We start from the raw sequence: 24249 nt of genomic DNA on the forward strand, positions 1-24249 counted from the left end.
GGAGTTGATTAATAGCTTGTTCTATTTCTTTTTCTAAGATGGGACTGTTTAACCAATTTACTTCTTCCTCTGTTAATCTGGGCAAGGTATATTTTTGAAGGTATTCTTCCATTTCATTTAAGTTATTGACTTTATTGGCATAAAGTTGGGCAAAGTAAGTCATAATTATTGCTCTAATCTCCTCTTCATTAGTGGCAAGTTCTCCTTTTTCATTTTTAAGACTAACAATTCAATTTTCCTCTTTCATTTTTTAAATCAGGTTTACTAAGGGTTTATCTATTTTGTTGTTTTTCATAGAACCAACTCTTAGTTTTATTAATTAATTCAATAATATTTTTTATACTTTCAATTTTATTAATCTCTCCTTTTATTTCTAGAATTTCAAGTTTAGTGTTTCACTGGGAGTTTTTAATTTGTTCCCTTTCTAGAATTTTCAGTTGCAAGCCCAATTCCTTGACCTTCTCTTTCTCTATTTTATGCAAGAAGGCCTCTAAAAGATATGAAATTTCCCCTTATTACTGCTTTGGCTTCATCCCACACATTTTGGTATGACATCTCATTATTGTAATTTTCTTGGGTGAAATTACTAATTATGTCTATGATTTGCTGTTTCACCTAATCATTCTTTAGTATGAGATTATTAGTTTCCAATTATTTTTTGGTCTATTTTCCCCTGGATTTTTATTGAATGTAATTTTCATTGCATTATGATCTGAAAAGGATGCATTTACTATTTCTGCCTTACTGCATTTGAATTTCAGGTTTTTATGTCCTAATATATACTCAATTTTTGTATAGGTTCCATGAACTGATGAGGAAAAAGTGCACTCCTTTCTTCTTCCATTTAGTTTTCTCCAGAGATCTATCGTATCTAACTTTTCCAGTATTCTATTTACTTCTTTCTTATTTTTGTGGTTTGATTTATCTAATTCTGAGAATGCGAGGTTGAGATCTCCCACTATTATAGTTTTGCTGTCTATTTCTTCTTGCAGATCTCTTAATTTCTCTTTTAAGAATTTAGATGCTACAATACTTGGTGCATATATGTTTAATATTGATATTGCTTCATTAGCTATGCTACCCTTAAGCAAGATATAGTGCCCTTCCTTATCTCTTTTAATTAGATCAATTTTTGCTTTTGCATGATCTAAGATAGAATGGCTACTCCTGCTTTTTTGACTTCACCTGAAGCATAGTAGATTCTGCTCCAACCTTTTACCTTTATTCTGTATGTATGGTCCTGCTTCAAGTGTGTTTCCTGTAAACAACATATTGTAGGATTCTGGCTTTTAATCCAGTCTGCTAACTACTTCCTCTTTATGGGGGAGTTTACCCCATTACATTTATAGTTAAAATGACTAATTCTGTATTACTTGCCATCTTGTTAACCCCTGCTTGTGCTTTTCTCCTTTCCTTCCCCCTTACTCCCCTCCCCAGTATTAAACTTGTGAGCACCACTTGCTTCTCATAGCCCTCCCTTTTTAGTATTCCTCCCCTCCACCTTAGAGTTCCTCCCCCTATCTTACCCCTTTTCCTCACAATTTCTGTATTCCCTCCTGCTTACCTTACTCCTTCCCTTTTCACTTTTCCGCTCCCACTTTTCAATGAGGTGGGAGAGTTTCACCATCAATCAAATATGTCTAATATTTTTCTCTTTAAGCCAATTCTGATGAGAGTAAGATACACACTATATTCATCTCCCTCCTTTCTTTCTCTCAGATATAATAGGTTTCCTTTGCCTTTTTGTGAGATGTATTACCCCCACTTTACCCTTTTTGTGGTATAACTTCCTTTCTATCTCTAGTTTCTAGAACAAATTATGCATGTGTTCTTTATATATCTTTATAATAGAAATATAGTTTCCAAGATTTTTTTTTATCTTTTTAGGTTTTTCTTGAGTCCTATAGTTGGAGATCAAACTTTTTGTTTAGTTCCAGTTTTTTCATTAGAAATAGATGAAATTCACCTATTTCACTGAATGTCCATCTTCTTCCCTGGAGGAAAAAAAAATTGCTCATTTTGGCTGGGTAAGTTATTCTTGGCTGCATACCAAGTTCTTTAGCCTTTCAGAATATCAGATTCCATGGGGCAGCTAAGTGGGGCAGTGGATAGAGCACCAGCCTTGAATTCAGGAAGACCCAAGTTCAAATCTGGACTTAGACACTTAACACTTCCTAGCTGTGTGACCCTGGGCAAGTTACTTAACCCCAGCCTCAAAAACAAAAACAAACAAAAAAAAAATGATTAAAAAAAAAAAAAAAGAATATCAGATTCCAGGTTCTTCAATCCTTTAATGAGGATGCTACTAGATCCTAAGTAATCCTTATTGTGACTCCTCTATATTTGAATTGATTTTTTTAGCAGTGTGTAGTATTTTTTCCTTCGTCTGATAGTTCTGGAATTTAGCCACTATATTTCTTGGAGTTTTGATTTTAGGGTCCCTTTCAATAGATGATCAATGAATTCTTTCAATGTCTATTTTACCCTCTGTTTCTATAACATCTGGGCAGTTCTCTTTGATAATTTCCTGGAAAATAGTGTCCAGGCTCTTTTTCATCATTTTTTCCAGGAAGTCCAATAATTCTCAGATTATTTCTCCTAGACCTATTTTCCAGGTCTGTTGGTTTCCCAAGAAGGTGTTTGACATTTTTTCCCATTGTTTCATCTTTTTGGTTTGCTTGACTGATTCTTGGAGTCTCCTCGAGTTTGTTCAATTCTGATTTTCAATGAATTATTTTATTCACTTACTTTTTAAACATCTTTTTCTAATTGTTCAATTGAGTTTTTAAGTGTGTTGTTTTGTTCTATGGAATTTTTTTCTATTTTGCCAATTGTATTTTTTTAGAGATCTATTTTCTTTTTTCAATTCACTAATTCGGTTTTCCTTGGAGTTGTTTACCTTTTCCATTTCACTAATTCTGTTTTTCAAGGATTTGATTTCTTTATCCACTCTATCTTTAAATGAGTGGGATGACTTATACAGATCCTCTTGCCAAGCTTCCCTTTCCTTTTCCCATTTTTCTTCTAGCTCTCTTGTGAGAGCCTTTTTAATTTCTTCTATGAGAGTCTTGTGTGTTGAAGTCCCAAACATGTTAAGGTATATGTTAAATACTATGTATATATGTATATACACACATATTTATACAGTTGTCTTGCTACACAAGAAAAATTGGATTTAGAAAGAAGGTAAAAATAACCTGGGGAAAAAAACAAAAATGCAAACAAACAACAACAGAAAGAGTGCAAATACTATGTTGTGGTCCACACTCATTTCCCAGTGTTCTTTCACTGGGTGTAGCTGGTTCTGTTCATTACTGATCAATTAGAACTGGATTTGGATCCTCTCACTGTTGAAGAGAGTCACTTCCATCAGAATACATCCTCATACAATATTGTTGTTGAAGTGTATAATGATCTCCTGATTCTGCTCATTTCACTCAGCATTCAGTTCATGTAAGTCTCCCCAGGCCTCTCTGAAATCATCCTGTTGGTCATTTCTTACAGAACAATAATATTCCATAACATTCATATACCATAACTTATTCAGCCATTCTCCAATTGATGGGCATCCACACAGTTTCTAATTTCTTGCCACACAACAAGGGCTGCCACAAACATTTTTGCACATGTGGGTCCCTTTCCCTCCTTTAAAATCTCTTTGGGATATAAGCCAAATGGTAAAGGGTATGTACAGTTTGATAACTTTTTGTGCACTCCTTTATTTCATAAAAGTAATTACAAATTTCTTTTATATTCCTTATACTTGTCAGACTTAAAAACGTAATAGCATTCCATTAAGTTCATGAGCCAAAGTTTATTTAACCATCCTTCTGTTGTTATACATTAAGCTTGTAGGTGGCACTCAATGATAACTGAGACATGAACAGTGTTGACATTTGACTTTTAAAAATATGAATATAAGGAAGAAATAGAAAACAAGGCTCAAGAGAGCAGTAAGTGGGACTTGCACAGTGAGGGCTCTGCTGTTCAGGCCTTCAATCTGCCCAGCCAATCACCAGGCTACCTTACATCCATTCTGGAGACACTTTGACTATGCCCTAAAAACTAGGTTGTTGTCCTTCATTCTCAGAGAGGACCAAATGACATCACCGTGTTATAATCCAGTTACAGTATGTCCAACTGTGGCTGATCAGACCAATGTGAGCCTGGAATGCTCTGCCACAGGCTGGACACAAATAATCCCTAGAAATACTTGGGGTGGACTCTCTAACTTTGTGCATCTTGAGCTTCTTTTGAGCTAATTCAATTCTGTTTTGCTCATAGAGCACCGCACTTTCTCTGATGAGAGTATGCCATGTTAAGCCATCCTGTGCTAGTATCTTTCATGTTGTGCAATTCATTCTGAAGTTCTTAAGAGAAACCTTGAGAGGGTCCTTGTGTTGCTTTTTCTGACCACCTAATGAATGTTTACCCTGTGTGAATTCTCTATAAAATAGTCTTTTTTGGCCAGCATACATTTGGCATTCCAACAATGTGGCCAGCCCAACGGAGTTGCATTCTCTGCAATAGTGTTTGAATGACAGTTGGCAGTTTAGTTTGAAAAGGACCTCTGTGTCTGGTATTGTATCCTGCCAGGTAATCTTCAGAATCTTCATAAGACAATTCAAATAGAACCTATTCAGTTTCCTGACATGACTGGCAAACTGTCCATATTTAAGGAATATATGACAATGAGGTCAGCAAAATAGCTCTGTAGATCTTCAATTTGGTGGTCAGTCTAATCTTCTGTCTCTTACACTTTCCTTCCAAACACTGCAAACACATTGATCCAGCAATACTATTGCTAGGTTTATAACCCAAAAAGACCATAACAAAATAAGAGAATCAAGATGTACAAAAAATATTTTAGCAGTTATGTTTCCTGTAATAAAAAGTTATAAACTGAAGGGTATCCATTAATTGGGGAATGACTAAACAAGTTACTGTATATAAATGTAATAGAATAATGGAACATGCTATTCTAATTCCTGAGAGGTAATAGACTCAGAGTATAGATTAAGACATGGTTTTGTTTTGTTGTTGTTGTTGTTGTTATATATGGACATTCATTTTTTATATATTTCTTTGTGACATGTTGGGAGAGAAAAATCAGAACAAAAGGGAAAACGATGAGAAATTTTTAAAAAAGTGAATATAGCATGTGTTCATATTTACATTCAGTATCCATAGTTCTCTCTCTGGATGCAGATGGCATTTTCCACCCAAAGTTTACTGGGATTGCTGTGGATTACTGAACTGCTGAGAAGAACCAAATCTATCATTGTTGATCATCACATAATCTTGCTTTTGCTGTAAATAATGTTTTTCTGGATCTGCTTGTTTCACTCAGCATCAGTTCATACAAATCTTTCCAGGCCTTTCTAAAACTTTTTAATAGAATAATAATATTCCATTACTTTCATATACCATAACTTATACAGCCATTTCCCAATTCATGGTCAAATATTAATTTTATGATTCTTTGCCATCACAAAAAGAGTTGCTACAAACATTTTTGCAAATGTGAGTCCTTTTCCCTCTTTTATGATTTCTTTGGGATACAGACCCAGTAGTGGTACTGCCGAATCAAAGGCTAAGAACATTTTTTTTTTTTTTAAGAACAATGCAGGAATTTATTTTGCTTGATTATATCATATTTATAACGAGCTATTTTGTTTTTCTTGCTTTTTCAACTGAGGTAGAGAAGGGTTGGTGTAGGAAATGGGAGAGAAGACAGATCTTTGAAAAATAAAAAAATGTAATTTCTTTAGGGGAAAAAAAAAAGGAATTTGAGCTCCTTAAGGGCAGAGATCAAGATTTTGGCTTTATTTGTTTCTCCAATATTTAGCAGTGTTGTCACATAATAAGCTTCTAATAAATACTTATTGACCGATATGGCAGCAATAGAGAAGCAATGGTACATCAATAGAGGGGGTACTATGAAACATTAGGAGAAAACACCCCATTTAATCTTTTTTTTTTTTTTTTTTGTAAATACTTAGACATGGGAACTCTATTCTGATATTTGCAAAAGAAACTAGTAACAAGTCAAAAAGAAGTTTTTGGGAGGCCACCTAAAAATTGAGCAGATCTGTGTAAAGGTAAGGGGTTTGAGCCCACAGTTATTTGTGTACATTTCTCCTCCCCCCCTCCTCCCAAGGTAATTGGGGTTAAGTGACTTACCCAGGGTCACACAGTTAGGAAGTGTTAAGTGTCTGAGACCAGATTTGAACCCTGGTCCTTCTGACTTTGGAGCTGGTGCTCCATTCACTGCACCACCTAGCTGCCCCCAACATCTCTTTTTTACCTCATCAAATTACAAGCCTTTTAAGGACAAGAACTATAGGCTACTTGCTCTCACAATCATCTCTTATTTCTATATAATCTTCAATCCCTCCTTATCTACTGATTTATAAGGACAGTTAACAGCAAGCTATTTGATCTGCTTTGGTTAGAGTATACCTTCCCTTATCCCTCATCGAAGTTCAGAAAGATAGAAGGTGGGAGGGAGAAAGAAGAGGAAGGGGGAAAGAGAGAGAAAGAGAGCATATGAGCATATAAGTAAGTAGGAGTTAAATACCTGTCTCTTTTTTAACTGACACAATGCCCTGCCCCCCACAGTCATGAGTATGGGAGCAGAGACTACTCAAGATTTGCTGGGTCATCCCAAAGTGCCAGGTCTTTTAGAACTGAAAGCATATGAGCACATTTCCCTGGAAGTGGCCAAGACATAGGCTCAGCATTCTATGGACATGCACAAGCCAGAGCAAACCACTGGGAGCTTGTTGTTTACCAAGTTCCTTTCCTACTGCTTAAAACCATACTATGTCTTCCTAGCCTTAAAAAATCTTCACTAGATACCACCATCCCTAATAGTCCAATATGTCTTCTACCTTTCTCACCTTAACTTGCAAAAGCTACACTATTTCTTTTCCTGTCACTCTCTTTGAAGTGTTCTGGAATCTGGTTTCTAGTCTTATCTTTCAACTGCAATTATTCACCTCAGACAATTCTTAAATGACATATCTAATGGTCTTTTCTCAATTATGTCTTTCTTGACCTCTCTGTAATATTTGGCAATATTAACCACCACCTCTTTTTGGATACTGCTCTCTCCTCGCTCACCTTCTATCTATCTGACTACATCTTCTCATTTTCTTTTTCTGGCTCTTCAAATCATGTGCAATAATTGCATTTCCTTTTTTCCCCTCCAGACTCTTCTTTTTTCTCTCATTTGTTGATTTCATCAGCTACTATAGATTAAATTATTATATCTATGCAGATAATTCTTTTTAAAAATTTCAATAGTATTTTATTTTTTCAATTACATGTAAAGATGGTTTTCAACATTAATTTTTGTAAGATTTCAAGTTCCAATTTTGTTTTCTTCTTCTCTGCTTTACTTCCCCCCTCCCCAAAACAGCCAGCAATCGGATATAGGTTATACATTTACAAAAATTTTAAACATATTTCCACATTGGTCATATTGTGAAAGAAAAATCAAAACAGAAGAGGAAAACCATAAGGTAAAAAAAGCAAACAAAAAAAGGTGAAAATATTATGCTTCAATCCCCATTCAGTTCCCATAGCTCTCTATGAATGCAGATGAGTATTTTCCATCCCAAGTTTATTGGAATTGTCTTTGCTAAGAAAAGCAGTCTATAACAAACAGTTGATGCTCACATAATCTTACTGTTATTATGCACAATGTTCTCCTGGTTCCTGTCCACTCAGCATCAGTTCATGTAAGTCCAGATTTTTCTGAAATCACCTGCTGAAGATAATTCTTAAATCTATATATTCAGCTCTAATTTTTTTCCATATCACTAACTATCTATTGAACATTTCACTGCATGATTCAAGTATCTCAAACTCAGCATGTCTGAAATGGAATTCTTCATTTTCTTCCTTCAAATCTACTTATCTTCCAAATTTCCCTATTATCGTAAAGAACATTACTATCCTTACATTCACCTTGGTTAATGATCTCTACATCATCTTTAATTCATATAGTCACTTGTGCTACATACAGAAGCAATTGTTAATACCTCCCCTTCTCTATTCTCCTGTCTGCCATGCTCATTTAGGCCTTCCTCACCTCTTCAGTATTCCAATAGGTGCCCCTGCCTCTATTCTTTCCTTCCATCCTTCATATAGTTGTCAATGTGATAATGTTACCAATCTCACCACATCATCATCCTATTAAGTAAATGCAAACATAAGGTCACTGGGGCCAATGGGCTCAAACTTACACCACAAAACTAATAAGACAAATGTACAGATGGCCAAGGAGAGCCTCAAAGCTCTTGGTCTTCGGGAGTGTTTTGTATCCTTTGGGGAAGTTTCTCTTAAGTGTAATTTTCAAGGCTCCTAGGCTCCAAGGACCACTGTCTTTGTAGATTCCAAAGCCTAAAATCCTCTACCTACCTTGGCAGGGATCTCAATCTGAAGCTACCTTTCCTTACAAAGGACAATATTCAACCAGCCTTTCCTTAGTATCTGATGTGGCCTCAGCTACACAGCAGATATTGTCAAGCTGCTGCTCCAGGTACTATTGACTATAGGCTAATAGCTATTGGCTTTGGTGAACATTGCTACACCAGATCTTCTGACCTTCAAAGTTCACAAGGTTATCATCTGGCTATGGGAGGGGGTAAGAGACAGAGACAGAAAGAGACACAAAGAGGCAGAGATAGAGAGGAGAAGAGACAAGAGTTGTGAGAGAGACAGAGTTGAAGACAGAGGAAAAGACACAATCAGAGACAGAGGCAGAAAAGAGAGAGGAGTCACCATGAGAAAAGAGGAGGAGAGAGGAATAAAGATACATAAAGAGGAAAGAGAGAATGAGAGAAAGAGAGACAGAGACAGAGAGGCAAAGAGAGACAGACAGACAGACAGAGAAAGAGACAGAGACAGATTTAGAAAAGAGAAGGGGAAGGAAGATGCTCTTGTTTCCTCTCCCCCTCTCCAAGCATTTCTTCCTCCTAAACCCTTCACTAGAGGATTTTATTTCCCCACAATTCTACTGACTAGCTCCAAATTCGCTTGCTGTTTTTATAAAATAGCTCCATAGGACATGACTAATTCTTTCTAACCAAACATAAAGGTATTTTCTCTGTGGAGTTATCACCTATCATCTATGATCCTTTCAAGTTGATTAAGAGCTTTATTCGTTGTTGGAGGGGATGCAGGAAAACTGGGACACTGGGTGGAGTTGTGAATGAATCCAGCCATTCTGTAGAGCAATCTGGAATTATGCCCAAAAAGTAATCAAAATGTGCATACCTTTTGATCCAGCAGGTTACTACTGGGCTTATATTCCAAAGAGATACTAAAGAAGGGAAAGGGACCTGTATGTGCCACAATGTTTGTGGCAGCCCTTTGTAGTGGCCAGAAACTGGAATGGCTGAATAAATTATGGCATATGAATATTATGGAATATTATTGTTCTATAAGAAATGACCAGCAGAATACAGAGAGGCTTGGAAAGACTTACATGAACTGATACTGAGTGAAATGAGCAGAATCAGATCATTGTATACTTCAACAACAATACTGTAATGAGGATGTATTCTGATGGAAGTGGATATCTTTTTGTTTTTAATTTAATTTTTATTTTATTTTATAATTATAACTTTTTTTTTTGACAGTACATATGCATGGGTAATTTTTTACAACATTATCCCTTGCACTTACTTCTGTTCAGATTTTTTCCCTTCCTCCCCCAACCCCCTCCCCCAGATGGCAGGCAGTCTTATACATGTTAAATATATTACAATATATTCTAGATACAATATATGTGTGTAGAACTGAATTTCTTGTTGCACAGGAAGAATTGGATTCAGAAGGTAAAAATAACAGTTTACACTCATTTCCCAGTGTTCCTTTTCTGGATGTAGCTGATTCTGTCCATCATTGATCCATTGGAATTGGATTAGCTCTTCTCTATGTTGAAGATATCCACTTCCATCAGAATACATCCTCATACAGTATCATTGTTGAAGTGTATAATGATCCCCTAGTTCTGCTCGTTTCACTCAGCATCAGTTGATATAAGTCTCTCCAAGCCTCTCTGTATTTCTCCTGTTGGTCATTTCTTACAGAACAATAATATTCCATAACATTCATATACCATAATTTACCCAACCATTCTCCAATTGATGGACATCCATTCATCTTCCAGCTTCTAGCCACTATGAAAAGGGCTGCCACAAACATTTTGGCACATACAGGTCCCTTTCCCTTCTTTAGTATCTCCTTGGGATATAAGCCCAGTAGTAGTATGGCTGGGTCAAAGGGTATGCACATTTTGATAACTTTTTGGGCATAATTCCAGATTGCTCTCCAGAATGGTTGGATTCTTTCACAATTCCACCAACAATGCATCAGTGTCCCAGTTTTCCCACAGTCCCTCCAACATTCATCGTTATTTGTTCCTGTCATCTTAGCCAATCTGACAGGTGTGTAATGATATCTCAGAGTTGTCTTAATTTGCATTTCTCTGATCAATAGTGATTTGGAACACTGTTTCATATGAGTGGAAATAGTTTTAATTTCATCATCTGAAAATTGTCTGTTCATATCCTTTGACCATTTATCAATTGGAGAATGGCTTGATTTCTTATAAATTTAAAGTCAGTTCTCTGTATATTTTGGAGATGAGGCCTTTATCAGAACCTTTAACTGTAAAAATGTTTTCCCAATTTGTTACTTCCCTTCTAATCTTGTTTGCATTAGTTTTGCTTGTGCAGAAGCTTTTTAATTTGGTATAATCAAAATTTTCTATTTTATGATCAATAATGGTCTCTAGTTCTCCCTTGGACACAAACTCCTTCCTCCTCCACAAGTCTGAGAGGTAAACCATCCCATGTTCCTCCAATTTATTTATGATTTCATTCTTTATGCCTAAATCTTGGACCCATTTTGATCTAATCTTAGTATGTGGTATTAAATGTGGGTCCATGCCTAGTTTCTGCCATACTAATTTCCAGTTTTCCCAGCAGTTTTTGTCAAATAATAAATTCTTATCCCAAAATTTGGGATCTTTGGGTTTGTCAAACACTAGATTGCTATTTTTATTCACTATCTTGCCCTGTGAACCTAACCTATGCCACTGATCAACTAGTCTATTTCTTAGCCAATACCAAATGGTTTTGGTGACTGTTGCTTTATAATATAGTTCTAGATCAGTTACAGCTAGACCACCTTCAGGAAGTGGATATCTTTGACAAAGAGAAGATCTAATTCAGTTCCAATTGATCAATGATGGACAGAATCAGCTCCACCCAGAGAAGGAACACTGGGAAATGAGTGTAAATTGTTTTTATTTTTGCTTTTCTTCCCAGGTTATTTCTATCTTCTGAATCCAATTCTTCTTGTGCAACAAGAGAACTGTATGGTTCTGCTCACATATATTGTATCTAGGATATACAATAATATATTTAACATGTATAAGACTGCCTGCTATCTAGGGGAGAGGGTGGAGGGAGAGAAGGGAAAAGTCGGAACAGAAGTGAGTGCAAGGGATAATGTTGTAAAAAAATTACCCATGCATATGTTCTGTCAATTAAAAGTTATAATAATAAAAAAAGAAATAAAAAAAAGAATAGGGCTTAACTTAGAGCAGCAAAAAAAAACTTTATTCATATGTAGGTATTTATTGTTATTATTATTTGGAGCAGGGGGTGGGCCTTTATTCCTCTAAAATTCTCACATTAAAGTTCATTACAATCTCTTCCTTTTTTGTCTTTCCAATCTTCCATATTATACTTCTCCAGGCACTCCTCCATTTAAAGCCTGTTTGCTATTTTTCACAAAAACACTCCTTCCCATAACTGTGCCTTTATACTGGTTGCTTCCCACACCTGAAATGCTGTTTATCACCTCCACTTCTTAGAAGTCCTGCTTCCTATAAGATTGCACTTCTTCATGAAGACTTTCTTAGTATTCCCAAGATCTCTTCTGTATTTTCTATAAATGTCATATACATGTTTTCTTTCCCATTAAAATGTAAGCTTCCTGAGGAGAAGGGACTAGTTTTATTTTTTCTTTCAATTTCTTGACCTTAGCAGAGAGAGCACTTAAGAAATGCTTGTCAATTGACTGATATTTTTGTCTTTGAATTTCCTTCAGATCCTAGCTTTGAAAAGAGTAAATTCTTTTTTTTTTTTTGATTTCCAAATAAAGTATATGCACAGATAGCTTTCGACATTCACCCTTGCAAAAGTTTGTGTTTCAATTTTTTTCTCTCTTTCCCCCCTCCAAATATATGCTAAATATTTGCAATTATTCTATAAATATCTCCACAATTATCATGCTGTACAAGAAAAATCAGCTCAAAAAGGGAAAAAAATAAGAAAGAAAAGAAAATGAAAGCAAACAACAAAAAAAGTGAAAATACTATGTTATGATCCACACTCAGTCCCCACAGTTCTCTGGGTGCAGATGGCTCTCTCTATCACAAGTCTATTGGAATTGGCCTGAATCACTCATTGTTGAAAAAAAAGTCATGGCCATCAGAAGTGATCATCACATAATCTTGTTGTTGCTGTGTACAATGTTCTGGTTCTGCTCACTTCATTTAGCATCAGTTCATGTAAATCTCCCCAGGTCTTAGGTTGGTCTCTCTGAAATCATCCTGCTGATGATTAATTATTAAATTATTTATTATTAAATTATTAAAAAATATATTCCATACAGTTATATATCATATCTTATTTAGCCATTCTTCAAATTATGAGCATCCACTCAGTTTCTAGTTCTTTGCTATTACAAAAAAGAGTTGCTACAGACATCTTTGCAAATGTGGGTCTTTACCTTTTTTATGATCTCTTTGGGATACAAGTCCAGTAGAGATACTGCTGGATCAAAGGCTATGCACAGTTTGACAGTCCTTTGGACATAGTTTCATATTGTTCTCCAGAATAGTTGGATCAGTTCACAACTCCACCAACAGTGCATTAGGGTCCCAGTTTTCCCACATATCTTCCAACATTTATCATTATGTTTTCCTGTCATCTTAGACAATTTGAGAGGTGTATAATGGTACCTCAGAGTTGTCTTAATACATTTCTCAAATCAATATGATTTAGAGCATTTTTTATATGATAGAAATGGCTTCAATTTCATCTGAAAATTGTCTGTTCATATCTTGGGACTATCAATTGGAGAATGGCTTTTTATTCTTATACATTTGAGTCAGTTCTCTATATATTTTAGAAATACTTTATCAAAAACCTTGGATGTAAAATTTTTTTTTCCAGTTTCCTGCTTCCCTTCTAATCTTGTCTGCATTGGTTTTGTTTGTAGAAAACCTTTTTAACTTAATATAGTCAAAATTACCCATTTTGCATTCCATAGTGTACTCTAGTTCTTTTTTGGTCACATTCCTTCCTTCTCCACAAATATGAGAGGTAGACCATCCTTTGTTCTCCTAATTTTCTCATACTGTCATTCTTTATGTTTAAATCATGAATCCATTTGAACCTTATCTTAGTATAGAGTGTTAGGTGTGGATCAATTCCTAGTTTCTGCTGTACTAATTTCTAATTTTCCCAGCAATTTTTGTCAAATACTAAGTTCTTATCTCAGAACCTGGAATTTTGAGTTTATCAAACACTAGATTATTATAGTCATTGATTATTGTAAGAGTAAATTCTAAAAGATGCTTACTCTTCTGTCAGTCACATAGGCCTTATAATCATGGCTGCCCTCATGTAATCACTTAGTTTCATAAGTGCAACAGTCCTATTGAATTAATTTAATGAATTAATGCCTTATTTTCCTTATGTCCAGATGGTCAACTCTGTTTTCCTTTAAAACTAGCTATTTTTATAGCCAGCATTGGCTTTTCCCTTTAGAAGCAAGTAATCTAGCCATTATCTTAACAATAAAAACCACTCTGGAAGATATCTTGTTACCGCCATGATGGTAGGATTCAATATGAAGAAGGACCTTAGTGAGTAAACTGAGGCCCAGATAGAAAGTGACTTTTCCAAAGTCACACACTTAGTAGAGCTGAGATTCAAACCCGATTTCTGACTCTGTCATTTACAAACTCTGCTGGTAAAGAATTAGAGGGTCTCCTTTGCCTTCAAGCTAAAATACAAATTCCTGTTTGACTTTTAAAACCTTGCTTTCTTCCTATTTTTTTTTAAGGCTTTAATATATAATATACCCCCTCTTATGTTTTTTTGTTTTTGTTTTTTGCTGAGGCACTGGGGGGTTAAGTGACTTGCCCAGGGTCACACAGCCAGGCATGTTAAGTACCTGAGATAAAATTTGAACTCAGTTCCTCCTGAATTCAGGGCTACTGCTCTATCCACTGCGCCACCTAGCTGTCACCTAGCTACCCCTACTCTTATACTTCATTCTCCAGCCAAACTGACTGAATTTTCTGTTCTTCATTCACAATATTTCATCTTTTGCAGTTGGAGCTTTACATAAGCTGTCTCCCATGCCTGGCACTCTTCACCTCTGCCTTACGAAACCTCTTATTAAAGCTTAGAGTGCTACATCCTTCAAAATGGCTTTTCCTGATTTCCCCAAGCTGTTCATTGGCCTTCCTGCAACACTTATTTACTGTGTATTGTATATCTTTGAATATGTTGCATCCCTCTAGAAAGTTCTTTAAACTCAGGGATTGTATCACTTTTGTTTTTGTATCATCAATGCCTGGCATGGTGACTGGCATATATGTAATAAGTGCTTAATAAATGTTTATAGGTTGATTCGACTGATGCTGCCTTTCAGTTTGTATAGCTATCTTGATAAATCTGATCCCATGAACATTATGGACACCTTGGGCTACCCCAGCGATTGGTAAATCATGAATTAGCCTTGACATTGGTTTTTAAAAAATGCAAGCATCCAAATGAACTGCTACCTCCTATAGAAAGCCTATTCTTGTGCTCAGAGTCATCAATTCTCTTTCCTCTACAGAGATCCCAACTAAAGCTTTGTTTTCACTTCTCAAGCCTGGGTTAGTTTGTAAAATAATCATCTGAAACATGTCAAAACCATATAGGACAATAAACTCCATGAGTTACTTCTGTAACTAGGCACATAATGCCTAGCAGGAGTACTTCTCGGCACACAATTGGGCTTTAAAAAAAAAAAAAAAAGTTCTTTTGAACTAAAATGAATCAAACACTCACACCTGTGCGGGTGCCAGTCCCCTGGTGCCATCACTATTTCTACTCTGAGCAGCCCGTTAACCTGCTCATCTGTGATCTCTCCAAACGCTTTCCCTGTAAGTGTCCCAGGCCTCTGACTGTACCTCCGCGCTTAATCCTGCGTGGGTGTGTACTCTCCTCCTGGGGGGCCCCGGTCTTTCTCCGCAATGCTTGTGGGGCCGGGACCCCACGACGCTAACCTCGTGGCGAGGACCTCACCCACCGCGCGCTTGGGACGGTCGGTAGAAGCCGTGGGAACAGATGGCGTTGAGCGCGGCCGCTCCGACTCCTTGACCGCTCTCGGACTGGGATTGCCCCGCTCGGCCCAGCCGGACTCCTTCGCCGGGGGTCAGGCCAGCCAGAGACAGAGACTGGGAGTTGGGGCGGGGGTGCATTTGCGTGTGCGTGCGTGTGTATACGAACTATGTAGATGTAGTGTGTGTGTGTGTGTGTGTGTGTGTGTGTGTGTGTGTGTGTGTGTGTGTGTGTGTGTGTGTGCGCGCGTGTGTGTGTGTGTAGGGAGGGGAAGGCTCCGCCTCTTCGGGCTCTGGGGCCGCCCAATAAAGAGAACTGTGGCCAGACCAGCTGCTCGTACCTTGCACTACCCTCGGCTCCGCTCCCACTCTTGCTCCCGGCAGTTCTTTCACAGCCCGGCGGCTCAGCGCCCCTTTGCGCCGGGTGTGCCAGTCTGCCAATCCGTCTACCTGCTAGCCAGTCCTGGCCTGATCCCGAGCCGGGAGCAGCAGGTGAGGCTCAGAGCCGCTTGGGGATGTCAGAGATTATGTCAATCCCATCAGGCTGGGAAGGGTTCTGAGCCAGCCCCGGCTCTGGCACCAGAACCACAGCCGCTGGATCCGGAGCTGTCAGCCGAGGACAGGTGGTTGCTGTCAGCGACTGTCTCTGCCCCCGGTTATTGGCGGCGCATCTCGGGGAGCCCTCCGTGTCCGGCTGCAGGATGGTGTCTAAGGCGAGGGGGACGCGGCTTAGACTTGGTTTCCCTGCCTGGGGACTCTTGTTTTTGGCCCTTTGGATGCTACCGAGGGTTCTAGGGACTGAAGAGATCCCGGGGCACAACAGCCACGGAAAAGAGGGCTTCCAGATTGTCACTTTCAAATGGAGTCATGTCCAGGATCCCTACATCATAGCACTCTGGATCCTCGTGGCTAGCCTCGCCAAGATCGGTAAGTGAGCTAGCAGACCCGTCTTGAAGGAGACCGGTGTGGGACTTGGCCAGTACACTGTCCAAGTTCTGATGATCCTCTGTCCAGGGCTTGGGGGTTGGCAGTGATATTTAGGACGGGGAGTGGAGGGATAAGGGCCATTTATATGCTTCTTAAATTTGAAGTTTTCCTCCCATGTTCCTTGCCTCTGGACTCAGCATTGCAAGTGCTCTAACTGTAGTACTTAGACTCTTTAATCCTAATTAGTGTTATCTTATCAAGCTTGTTTTTTCTAAATCTGATCCTATTTCTTTTTCACCTTAAATACCTTAGTATTTTCTAAAGCAATTATTTTTGTTCTTTGATAGATTTGTTCTTATCTGCTTATAGTATTCATGTAGTTAATGACTCTTCAGGAAAAATATTCCAGAAATTTTTTTTATGGTATAATTTTATAATACCTCCTCCCCCTTCCCCCATATTATGACACTACCTAGAACTTTATGGGAAAATGCATCTGAAGTAGATAAGGATTACAATTCATGGGCAAAAGTTAACATATATTATTAGCATTACATAGTGTCACATTTGATATCCCTAACATCTGCTTCTGGCGACATTTTACCTTTTGTAAAAATTTCTGTCTGGTTTAACAGGCATTATGGATTTGGCATATTTTGAGTTTAATTACTATGTTTATCACACACACACATCCTACAGAATTCAATGTCCTTGAACTGTGAATTTTTTTAAAAAAGGTAACTGGTGAAGTTTGTGGAGTGCCTTGAAGCATATAATTAGAAACTGAAATTTTTTATTCTTATGAATTACTCTCCACTATTTTCATAGGTCTAAAATCTCATCAAACTTTTAATTATTCAACAAACTGAAAATTTTCATTCTAATTCCAGGGCAATTACAAAAGCAAATAAGATGGGAAAAGATCTTAGTGGAAGCTAATTTTTCAAGCCTTGTGGAGTTTTGCTATTTATGACAATTTTTTTAAACCTTTTCTCAGGTTTTCTTTCTTTTTTTTTTTTTTTCTACCTCAGATTCTTGTTTGTTTGTTTTTTTTTTTTTAATTTCAATTTATTTCCTTATACTATTGGTAGCTGTGAGGTAGTTTAGCTTCAATATACTGAAATCAGTAATTAGGAAAACCTTTTGTACAATGACATTTTCCTCTTGACTTTATTAACTGTCTTCATTCCTCTGAGAAAGCTGCCTCACCTTTCAGTAAAACAAAGGTGATAATTAACTACTAAGAAGGTGATAGGAAGGTTAATTTTCCTCAAGTGCTTTACTACAGAAAATTCACTATATTTAATAGATGTATTTTTTTTTTTTTTTTACAATGGGTCATACATTTTGCTTCTTAATAATCCTTTGATGGATGATTTAATGGCCTGCTTGTTGTATCACTCTTTTTCTGTCTGATGAAGATATACCCTGTTCCATTCAGGTAGACCTGGACTAAATTTTTGACAAACCCAACTTGTGTAACTGGAATCACATAGTTAACTAATTTAAGAAGAGATAGTGTGATGAATGGTAGAGTTGGCCTCAAAGTTAGGAAGACAAATCCAAGTTCTGATTCTTGACATATACTGGCTGTATGACTCTGGGCAAGTAATTTCTTCTCTAAGGGTTGTAGGCAATTCTTTAGAACTCTAAATTGAACAAAAGAATACTAACTTGCTTCATGGTGTTTTCTCTGAGAATTTTCTGTACCAATGAAATCACTAATGTAGCCCTATCTCTAAAGAAAGTCAAAATGCCTGGCTCATTTTTTTTTCATCCTCATTAGTTCTGGAGGAGGAAGGATGAAGATTAAATACTGAATTCATATAAAATTGTTTGGAGACAGAATCTGGTATGTAGAGGCTAGAATCCTGGTCATGGAGCCAGGAAGATTTGGATTTAAGTCCTCCCTCTGACACTTATTAGCCTGGCAAATCCGTCAATCTCTTAGTGCCCCTAGATGATGTACTAAAGAATGACTGACTAGGGTAGAATTTCTACACCGGTGAAAACAAGAAATAATCTTCATTTTCTCATCCCTCTAATTTGCTAGGATGGAATGTTTCTAAGGGGATCTAATTTACAAATAGATTAGGAAGCAGAAGGAAGAGGCAACTAGGTGACTCAGTGAGTGGATAGAATGCTGAATATATAAAGATCTGAGTTCAAATACAGCCTCAATCATTTACAGCTTTGTAACTCTAGATAAGTCACTTAACTTATGTCTGCCTCAGGTTCTTCATCTGTAAATTAGGGCAGTTAGGTGGTAAATTGGATAGAATGTCAAGCCTAGAGTCAGAAGACTTGAGTTTAAATCCAGCATTAGCCTCTTACAATAACAAATTAGGTGTGAAAATAAAATCTATTCCCAGGATAGGTGTTATTAACCTTAATTAGTTAATATTAGTGTTAATAATAACAATCCCCAAGATTGTTGTAAAGATCAGATTTGTAAGGTACTCTGAAAACCTTAAAGTGCTAAAATAATCTCACATGAAATTCTTGTATCTTTTTGAAAGAAAAACAGTATATGATCAGAGACATAGGGCTGGAAGGGACACTGAATCTTTCTCATTTTACTGCTCAAAGTCACACAATTAATAGGTATCAGGGGCAAGATTGGCCTGGTCTTCACTCCAAGTCCAGTTCCCTAATCACTGTACCACGCTGCTTCTCATCAGACAACATGGTTTATATAAATGTCAGCACTTCCATAAAGTTGGAGTAAAATGAAGCTGTTGATTTGTATAAGTACTACTCATAAATTAAAAATAGCCAAGTTATAAGGCCAAAGAGTCTCATTTCTTGATATTTTTCTAGGCAGTGTAGTGGAAAGATCATTTTCATAAGGAGGAGAACTGTGTTCAGATCCGAATCTATTCATTTATTAGCCTGTGATCATGGGAAATATCAATTAATCTCTGTGAATTTCAGTGTTCTTTCATGCAATATGAGGGTATTAATAGTGGTACTGTTTTCTCTACTGGACCATTTTGAGTAAATGGTGTGTATCCACCACCCACTTTTTGGGTTTTGCATCCCAGCACTGACAGTCCCTAGTTGTGTACCTTGTAGAACTCACTATCTTTAAACCTAAATTTTGTCATTTGGAAAATGATACATTTACTATCTACCTTAGAAGATGGTTGTGAGAATTGAATGAGTTAATGTAATGAACATGTTTTGTAACTCTGGAGCACTATTTACATAAACTAGTATAGCCTAAAAAAATTTTTTTATTGTCTAATTTTAGCTAGCTGAGTTAGTTATTTAGAATGGACCAGTCCTGATGTTATCTCTTTCAATTAGATTGTGTTTGAAAGAATACTTAATGACTCTTATTTAAAAAAAAAAAATCCCATGTTCCAGGTCATTAGCTTTCTCCAAGTTTGATTAATCTAGAGCAGTAATATAGATGAAATTTTGTTTTTAAAATTTCCATATGAGCATTTATTTCCCGGGTTAAATCAGTTAAAGTCCCAATATGGGTCTTTAAACCATTCTGCTTCGGTGATACAACTAATTTTATAAAAAGTGCTGTAATACTGATGTGTGTACAAGTCTCTGTCAATTTAATATACAATCTAAGGAAGATACTGCCTACCCTTTTGGGATTATATGGCACCTGCATAATGTTAGGAAATCTAGACAAGTCTCCCAGCGTGTTGGATAGATATCTCTCTGAATGATTTATGAGACAAAATAATTAAACGTTTCATTTTATGAAAGGGAATGAATGAATGAGTTGAAATCAGCACTATTGGAGGGAATGATTTGGGTAAGACTGCATATCCATTTATGGCCTTAGTGCTGCCCCTTCATTTTTTTTTTTTTTTTTTAAATAAAACATATGATAAGCACAAGTGATATGTGTATAAAAAAGAATGTTTTCTGATAGAACTAGAAGATTGTTTGCATGTTGGTTTCTGGATGTGACTGAATTGTTCTCAACCCGATTTGAGTAAAGTCTTAATGAATAGTTCAAATAGTGCATCTGGGAGCAAATTAGTTCTCAAAGTGGGAATTACATTAAAAAAAAAAAGAGAAAGGTTTGGAAGTTAGGAATAAAAGATGCTGACTTACTAGGCTGCTAAGAAAGAGAAATATAAAGTGAGACTCACAAAATGAAGAAATACTAAAAAATTATGAAGTATGGAGGGATTAGAGGTAAAGGCTTGAGAAATATGGGAGATTAACTCCCCAAACTCATTTGAAAGGTGGGCTTTTGTTGGCAATATCTTAAATGATATGGTTTCTTTTTTTTTGACAACTCAAAATTTTCCATCCTAGATACCTCACAGAATTGAAGAATTTTAGGAAGAAATTTTGGAGGTGATCTAATCTGCTATTCTTAGTGAAGAATCCTTTGTATAATTAAATTTTGATAAATATTTATTAATCATCTGTGAACAAGACCCTTTGTTAAGCACTGGACATACAAAGACAAAACATTTATCCAACTTTCTAATAATTCTTTTCACTCTGCTACCCTATATAGAAATCTCACTAATTAGTCAGAAGCTTTCTACATTCTTCTCATAGCTACTATCTTGCTCCTGTCCATATGTTTTGATCTTGCCTAAAACCATATCCAACAAAATTTTTTTCTACTTGTCTCTGAGAACTGATCATCTATCACCTTGCTAATATATCTTTGATGAGGGGAACCTTACTACCTCCTAAAGAAATTAATTTCACTTTAGGGTTGATTTATTGGTTCTGAAGTATTATTTTTCATTTCAAATCCAAATGTGCCTCTTTATAACATCTAAGAATTATTTCTGTGATATGGGGCTAAAGAGAATTTAATTTTTTTCTCTTCTATGTAACAGCTTAAATTAGTTGGAAGAGGGTCATCATGTCCTCCTCCCACCCCACCCAATTTTCTTTTCTCCATACTTAATTTCTCTAGAGTCTCTTCAACTAAACCTTTTAAATCATGGTCTCAAGGAACTGCTTCATCATCTCTAGATTATCAATATTATTCATCACATTGGATTTCATTTCAGGATGAGAATTCTGTTGCAGTCACCAGATCATTTTGGTTCCAAAGGGTAGTGCTATTTATCAAAAGGAAATACCTTTAATTATTCTAAATCTCAACTCACATTTCAGATTTAAAATATTGAACCGTAGTTGTATCAAACTCAAATAGAAATGGAGGCTCTTAGGACACATGTTGACTTAGGAAACCGCATATTAATATTTATGTTGTATTGTATTTTTATTATTTAATTAAGCATTTCTCAGTTACATTTTCAATTGGTTAGCAGGACTCAAAGAGTTTTGTAAGTGGTGAGCTTGGCACCTCTACAATACAATAAATAGATCCTATGCAATAAGTGCTTTCTCTGATTCTAATCCACTGAATAATTAAAGAATCATAGGATGTTAGAGCTGGAGGTGTCTTGGAACTTATTTCATCTTACTTCCTCATTTTATAGTGGGGAAAAGTGCCCAGAGGTTAATTGCTTTTCCCAAGGTCACAAAACTATAGAAAACAGCTGATCGGGTTGAATTTGCCTGGCAATATTGTAGTACAGGTCAATTATCCTACGAAGGAATCTTACTGATTACCTTTAAGTTGGCTCTATTAATCCTCAACAACATTCTCTAAACTGACCCATCCTTTCTGTTAAAACAGTCTTGAGCATACCTCCCATTTCTCTTACTTTGTTCAGAAACATTTCACAGGTCATTCGGTTTCTTTTCAGAGAAGCAAGTTGCCCGACTCACATGTTCACAAACTTTGTTTAATTGAGTAATGTAGGTTATTAAGGAGAGCTAAGTGGCACAATGGATAGAGTACCTATCTTGGTGTCCAGGACACCCATTTTCCAAACTTCATATATGGCCTCAGATACTTAATAGCTATGTAATCTTGGGCAAGTTATTTAACCCTGTTTACCTGAGTTTTCTCATCTATAAAATGATCCGGAGAAGATAATGGCAAACCATTCCAGTATTTTTACTAAGAAAACTAATGGGGTCACAAAGAGATGGACTGACACTATACAACAACAGAAATGGATTGATAATGTTTTTAGCAACATTCTTATCATAATAATTTTAATATATATTTATTAATCACATACTATTTCTAATAATCTTTGTTATATGCTGGGGTTACAAAGACAAAAAAAAAAAAATTTCTGGCCCCATGGAACTTACTTTTAGTTGGTGACAATAAATATGTCAAAACACCGGTAAATACAAGATAATTTGAAGCTGGACTGGACAAGCTGAAAAGGAGTAATAGCTGACCTGAATATTAAAAAAAGATAAAGATTGTGAGAGGTAGAGAGCTAGAGAAAGAAGAAAAGAGAGAGAGATGAGAAGGAAAAGGATCGAGCACATTCCAAGTTGGGGAGGTGGGAAAGAGTGATATGGGGCCAAAGAGAATTTATTTTTTTTCTTAATAGCTTAAATTAGTTGAAGAGGGTCATCATGGCTTTTTCCTCCCTACCCAGTTTTCTCTTCTCCATACTTTATAATTTCTCTAGAATCTCTTCAATTAAACCTTTAAGTCATGGTCTCAAGAAACTGATTCATCATGATTATCAATATTCTTCATCACATTGAATTAAACACAAGGGCTCCCTCTACTCAAAGCCAAGGCTCAAAGCTGCACAATAAACTCAGGACAGAACCCCCTGTACCACAGAAGCAGAGCTTGCCTTAAAAGTCACAAAATAGGGGTTGGAGGGGGGAGAAAAGGAAAATGAACAAGAAACAGAAAAGAGTTTTAACCATAGAAAGTTACTATGGCAACAGGGAAAACCAAAATCCCAACTCAGAATATTCTAAGACAAAATAACCACAGTAAAACCTCGAAGGGGTATGTAAATTGGTCTCAAAGCCAAAGAGCCTTCTTAGAAGAGCTCATAAAGGATTTTAAAAATCAGAAAGGTAGAAGAAAAGATGGGAAAAGAAATGAGAAATATGCAAGAGAGAATCAACAATTTGGAAAAGGAAGAACAAAAATTGCAGAAAACAATTTCTTAAAAAATACAATTGGTCAAATGCAAAAAAAAAAAATCCACTAAATTAAACAGAACCTTTAAAAGTAGACTTAATCAAATGGAAAAGGAGATATAAAAACTAAATGAAGAAAATCATACATTAAAAACTAGAACCAGGCAAATAGAAGCTAATGGCTATGAAACATCAAGAACCAGTGAAACCAACTAAAAAGAATGAAAATCTGAAAGAAAATGTAAAATACTACATTGAAAAAACATCTGATCTGGAAAATAGATCTAGGAGAGACAATTTAAAAATTATTCGACCACCTGAAGTCCACAACCAAAAAAAAAAAAATAAATAAAAATCTGGAAAGCAATCTTCAAGAAATCATCCAAGAAAATTGCCTTGATATACTAGAACCAGAGGGCAAAATAAGTCATTGAAAGCATCCATCAATCACCTCCAGAAAGAGATCCCAACAAGGACAACTTCAAGAAACATCATTGCAAAACTCCAGAACTATAATCTCATATATAAAAAAATACTATAGTCTGCCAGAAAAAACAATTCCAGCCACAGTCAGGATTACTCAGGATTTGGCAGTGTCTACAATAATAGATGGGAGGGTCTGGAATACCATATTCTGGAAGGCAAAGGATTTTGTATTGCAGCCAAGAATTGGAGAGACTGAGCATCATCTTTCAGGACATGGGTCTTCAATGAAGTAGGAGACTTTCAATCATTCCTATTGAATATGATGATAACAAAAACATTAAGGAGTGGAAAAATAATTTTACTGGGAGAAGAAAGGAGAGGTAAAATGGGATAAATTAGATCACAACAAAAGGCACAAAAGACCTACTATAATAGAGAAGTGAAGGGGATGAGTACTGCCTGAAGCTTAATCTCATCTGTTTTAGCTTAAAGAG

At 36.4% G+C, this 24249-nt stretch overlaps 1 protein-coding gene across 3 annotated transcripts in view; it reads left to right on the top strand.

The window, feature by feature from the left end:
• Positions 1 to 15410: 15410 nt before the first annotated feature.
• Positions 15411 to 24249, top strand: part of SLC9A3 (solute carrier family 9 member A3) — a 137311-nt gene continuing 128472 nt past the window's right edge. For 2 of the 3 annotated variants that reach the window (XR_012484384.1, XM_074279202.1), the window contains exon 1: positions 15418 to 16354. Coding sequence is in view for 2 of the 3 variants with exons in the window: in XM_074279202.1 (XP_074135303.1) it covers positions 16129 to 16354 (226 nt within the window). In the remaining variant the exon portion in view is untranslated. Of the gene's footprint in view, positions 16355 to 24249 lie in introns of all 3 variants that reach the window. The other variant, XM_074279201.1, reaches the window with a different exon arrangement.

This window comes from Sminthopsis crassicaudata, chromosome 1 (assembly GCF_048593235.1).
Source record: "Sminthopsis crassicaudata isolate SCR6 chromosome 1, ASM4859323v1, whole genome shotgun sequence".
NCBI lineage: Eukaryota > Metazoa > Chordata > Mammalia > Dasyuromorphia > Dasyuridae > Sminthopsis > Sminthopsis crassicaudata.